General features: G+C 32.3%; 1 protein-coding gene across 1 annotated transcript; it reads left to right on the plus strand.

Moving 5' to 3' along the window:
• Positions 1–803: 803 nt before the first annotated feature.
• LOC130970520 (dof zinc finger protein DOF5.7-like) lies at positions 804–2,295 on the plus strand. The gene has a single exon (XM_057896632.1). It carries the CDS (start codon positions 974–976, stop codon positions 2,165–2,167), a length of 1,194 nt encoding a protein of 397 aa, XP_057752615.1. The 5' UTR covers positions 804–973; the 3' UTR covers positions 2,168–2,295.
• Positions 2,296–5,933: the final 3,638 nt, after the last annotated feature.

The raw sequence follows: 5,933 nt of genomic DNA on the forward strand, positions 1-5,933 counted from the left end.
TAGCTGCTGCTTCTCTTCTCTCATTAATTGAACTGAACCCTATATTCTATTACTATATTTAATAAAGCTATAGTTGATGTACCACATCATCTCAATAATAATCTATTTTTTCATGCTTCTGTTGTTCCTATTGTCCAGTATTTATGGGTCACTCCTTTTCCTTGATTTGTGTATCCACTGTATGCCACCATATATATATATAGATATATACTTGTGCTCTTATATATAAATATATATGAAGTGTAATTGTAATTGAAAAAATATATTTTCAAGAGTAATATCGGTAATAATAACTAATGACATTTTGGAGGACCACTACTTAAAAATGTTTGTGGCTGAGAACTTGACAAGTGTATATATAAACGTAACGAAGGTGTGATGTGAAAATAATCCACCTTGATGCAACTTATTTAACAAAAGAGGATTTCTCGCAAAGGGGTAGTTGTTAAAAACATAAAAAAAGGATCCAGTTTGAGAGAAGATCAGCAACAAATTCCGTAATCCAAAACATGTTATTAATTTATGTGTACTACTAATTAAACCATCATTTATTTCTAAGTTGTACTCGTTTTGTTATATATACGAGGCCAGTGGATCATCATCACCTTATACTTGCCATTGCAGTTTTGGATCATATGCTTTTTCTCGTTTACATATATATTATTATATAATATATATTCCGAAAGAGATCTGAAAAAGACTTGTTATTACCCCCACTACCACCACCCTCTCGCCCATATAAATGATTTTACTGATTCCCAATCACATACTATATAGCAGCTCTTTGATGAGAATCACAAGCACTCATCAACGTAACAATAACATTCAACTCCATCCCTAGCAACTTTTTCTTTTTCTTTTGTTTGATGAAACCATTCAATTGGGGGTGAAGGAGAGTATCTTTGCCTCTGCAAAAGGAAACTCAACCTTAGCTTTTTTTTCTTTCCCTCTCTCTCTCTTTCTCTGTCTCTCAATGATGCCACCTGGTGATACACCTTCGAAGGCTACTGCAACAACAAAAACATGCTCATCACCTAATACAAAAGATCATGAGAATTCCGACCAGCAAGGTGGAGGTGGTGGCCGGAAAACCACAAAGGCAGCAGCAGCAGAACAAGGACTAAAGTGCCCTCGATGTGACTCACCCAACACCAAATTCTGCTACTATAACAATTACAGCCTTACGCAGCCACGCCACTTCTGCAAGACTTGCCGCCGCTACTGGACAAAAGGCGGAGCCCTGCGCAACGTCCCCATAGGCGGTGGATGCCGCAAAAGCAAGAAAGGGAAGCCCTCGTCGTCCTCCTCCATCTCTTACTCAAGGGCATTTTCATGCGACTCCTCCAGGGACTCTGGTTCTTCCTCTGACCTCGCTGGCCTTAGGTACCTCCATGGGCTTTCTTCTCCTCCCATGGATTTTCAACTTGGAGGGTTAACTTTCCCTGTCCCTTCTAGGCTGCAACATCATCATCAACCTCCAATGGCTACTACAGCTGCTTTCTATAACAACCAGTTCTCTTCTTTTGGGGATGTTGTTCCGGGAGCTACTACTACTGCTTCTGCTTCTGCTTCTGCTTCTTCAGCCATTGATTATCCCTCGGGGAGTTCTTTGATTGGTCTGAACTATCCGTTTTGTTCTTCAGATGGAAGCGGTAGTAATGGTGCAATAATCCATGGCGGTATGAACAATAACTTTGAGGGTAGTAGTAGCCTGGCGTCTTCGATTGAGTCGTTGAGTTCCTTGAACCAAGACTTGCATTGGAAGCTTCAGCAGCAAAGGTTGGCAATGCTCTTTGTCGGAGACAACCACCACAAAGAAGATCACAACAACAGCAACCGCAACGGCAACGTTTCTTTTTCTCCCGTGGTTGTTGATCTTGATCATCATCATCATCATCAGCAGCAGCAGCAGCAGCAGCAGAGACCCCAACCAATTTTATTTGAGAATCTTGAAATCTCAAAGGCAGGTGCAGGTGCTACTACAGTAGATGCAGATACTAGAGCCACAGAATGGTTCTTCGGGAATTCTCATGCTCCTACTCCAACGACGACTACCAGCAGCGGTTGCAATGGCCATGAAGATAGCTGGATGATGGGCAGCAGCGGTGTCCATGGTTGGCCTGATTTGCAACCGCACCCGCAGCAACAGTACAGTTCTTTGCCCTAGACGCTAGAAATTAATTATATATGAAAACCCCTTTCTTATTTATTTAATTATGTTGGGTAAGGTACATGTAACAACGTAACAGATCAGGAAGAATTTAATTAATTAAGATCATAATGTATGTCTTTCGCTGTTACAACTCATTACATAAATATTTGTTCATCATATGTTTAATATTTTAGTCAACTAATTGCGTTTTTACCGCTTAAATTTATTATGGAGTGTGTCAAATCAACAGTGTTCATACTCGAAAGGGAAAGCAACAATATGTAATGGGAGTTGAGTTGATGATGATGATGATGAATTGAGGAGTTTTGTCTTTATATGGAAATGGTTCTCATCATCAAGCCTCCCTCCCAGTATATCTGAAAAGGGTCGGTGGTATGTTATGCAGTACAGTAGTTTTACGGTTTTGACTCAATATAGTATTGGGATCTGTGATGGAGTTTTGGAGTGTTGTTAATTCAATTCAAAACCACTGTCGTCAATCTGAGGCTTCTTAATTCAGTTGGTGCTGATCAATGCACAAAACAAAGCAGTGAGAGCAGTGACTGTGCATCAAAGAGCTATATATGCTTGCATTCAGCTCTTAATTAGTACCCTCTTGCAGTGGTATCAACCATCTCTATATTCACCACTCTTGTCATTGCTCTCACAACAACCCATGATTTTTTTTAGATACTTTTCATGTCTAATTGGTTATATTATTTGCAATAATTATTGCACTCTGGTGTTATTTAATTTGCTAGTGACCCCCCAAAAGTGGTGCTTTCAAAGTGAGTTTAATCAAAACTATTGCCAACGTTTGAATCAATAATGCACTACAGAGGAAATAAAAAATGTCACTGGAGAAATATATAAAATATAATAAAAGGAAAAAAAGGCGATGTAAAAAATATTATTGGAATGTACTTTTGACCAAGTATACTTCAATTATTGTTTAGTCAAAATCATGGGTATAATTTTTCAGACAAATATGTGAATTATGGTTTATGAATTTCATACGAATTATACTTTTTTTTAATACTGCTTTCTTTAAAAAAAATTCAGGTCTTGTATTTTTAACTTTTATAAATGTTCAAACAATGTTAGCAATATATAAGACAAATATATAGTACAAAGATAACAAAAGTGCATATCATTAGCTTGTTTGATTTAGATTTTTCATACTTCAACCAGCATAAATTAAATTTATCTTTCCGAAAAGATTACAAGTAAATCGCAAGTTTGACCACCTATAACAATAAAATACTAATTTGTATAGTATTTGATGCGATTTACATGTACTATATAAAACAATAATATATATATTTGCAGAGGATTGATGTAAAATAAACAAAGAAAGCAAAGAAAAGAAAAGAAAAGAAAATGGTTATGTTTAGCTTTAATTTGAGAGTTTGTTGGAGAGTGAGCCCTCACATCCATCCGTGCTAAATGGCACTGAGCATGAACTCTCATTGCACTTCTGTTTCATGCACAGAGAGAAGGTAAGGGAAAGAGGGAGCAAAGCAAAGGCATGACTTGAACATTTGCTTTTTCTTCCTTGCATTGCCTTTGTCATAAAGTCTTTTATATTCCTTACTTTCGCTATTTTACCTCCAAAACCAGAGAGAGACCCCACAAACCTGAACCAAAATATTTATGTTATTAATTTTTTGCCTCTCACCATATATCATAGCTAGTCATATTCAATTCACATAGAAATATGTCTTTAAGCATGCAAGTGTTTTGTTTACTGTGTTACGTAAAATTTAGAAAGAAAAAAAAATGTTATTTACTCATCCGCGTATATGAGAAATAGCTAGATTAAGAAAAAGATGAAAAGGAAAATTTTCAAGTATTTTTTAATCCGTGACTTACTGAGGGTTTTGTTTTCTTGCTTAATATGTATATATGCAAAAAATAAATTAAATTTAGAACTAAAACTAAGTGGCTTATGCATCTAAATTAGGCATGTTAATAGCAATATATTCCGTTACCTCAAGATCTAATGAAAAAAAAAGCCATTTTAGTTGCAAACACTTGCCTCCACCAGCAGAAAAAAAAAATAGATTAAAAAAATTTTAGATATATGTCTAGACTCTAGAATGCTATATTCTATCTAGAAGTTTATATATTATTCTCTCTGATTCTTAACATTGTTATTTAGACCTTTATTTCATCATACCTGCCTATTCATCATAGGCAATCAAGTAATATTTTTTTACGAAATACAGATGAGAATTAAAAAAATATATATAATATTGTGTATTGAGTAAAATCAAGACTTCATGCCTTTTTTCTGATTACTATTTTTGAATTTTAAAAGTTAAATAACATTATATTATTATTCTAAATAATAGATGTTTAATTTCTTCACTAGTTATGAAACTCTTGTATCTAATGTATTAATGTATTTATGAAGTTCACTATTTCGTGTGCTTCTATGTGAGTTAATTGCTTATGGGTCACGGCCAGCAGAGCAAAGAGATAGAGATTGAATTCATATATATAATGAGTTGAGAAATGAAAAACATTACATGGAAGGTGCGTGATTAACGTGAATAGTTTACAGAGAAAAAACCCTCCCTTTTTTGGTGAAACCGAACTAAGTTGGGTGTGTCAAACTGTCATTTTACAACATATAACAAACTGCAAGAAGCTCATGACACATGCATTGAACTCTTGATGAAGAGAAACTCTATATTCTCTCCACTTCTCATGATTCCTACTACACCGAAAAAACTTGTGGCCCCCACCATTTTGATCACTTGATAGTTCCCCCACTATCCCAACTGCATGCAATCATATGTATGACCACAAAAGCTCAAAAGGAACGCCACTAACAATCACCACCAATATTCAATTTTTTTTATATTATCTCATTATATTTCATAATTTCCTATCCTATGTTATTTAATTTAAAAATATTAAAAATCAATCAATTTTATTAAAATATTATTCTATGCTATTCAGCAAACTTCGCCATATCCGGTTACCTAAAAATAATCGATTATATAAACTAAAATCAGCTGTAAAAATTAGTTATTAATATAAAATATACGTTAAAATATAAATATATATTGAAAATAAATTAAATTATATATATATTTATATACAAATACATTAGTAACTAATTTTAGTAATTAAGTTTCATCTATAAATAATATTTTTAAAAAATAATTAAACACACATCATAAACAATAAAATAATACTTTTTATAAATAAAAGTGTCATTTATCTCTATAAAATATCTATAATAATTTTTTCACTTTTTATATGTGTTGTTGCCATTTACATATATTATATATAAAATTCTTTATACTGTACTCTCAATTTTTTTTTATTATATTTACTCTTATTTTTTCATTTTATATTATGTTTAAATATTTATTACACTATAAAAAATATAAATGAGTAAAATAAAATACTTACTCATTAATATTTTTTACTGTATTCATTAATATTTTTATAGTCTAATAAATATTATTTATTTTAAATTTAATTAATAATAACGTACCAATATTAGTGAACCCATTAATATCAATATTAACGAGTAGGTATTTTATTGTACTCATTAATATTTTTATAATGTAATAAATATTTAAAATATAGTATAAAATAAAAGAATAAAAATAAATATAATAAAAAAGGTTAAAAGTATGGATAAAAAAATTTATATAATAATAAAATTTGATTAATTTTCTAACTACACAATAGTTAATTTTTTCTTAATTTTTTTCTGATGTAAGGTATCTAGTTTAAAAAAGAATTGTAAAAAAATAGAATA

Source organism: Arachis stenosperma, chromosome 3 (genome assembly GCF_014773155.1).
Source record: "Arachis stenosperma cultivar V10309 chromosome 3, arast.V10309.gnm1.PFL2, whole genome shotgun sequence".
Lineage (NCBI taxonomy): Eukaryota > Viridiplantae > Streptophyta > Magnoliopsida > Fabales > Fabaceae > Arachis > Arachis stenosperma.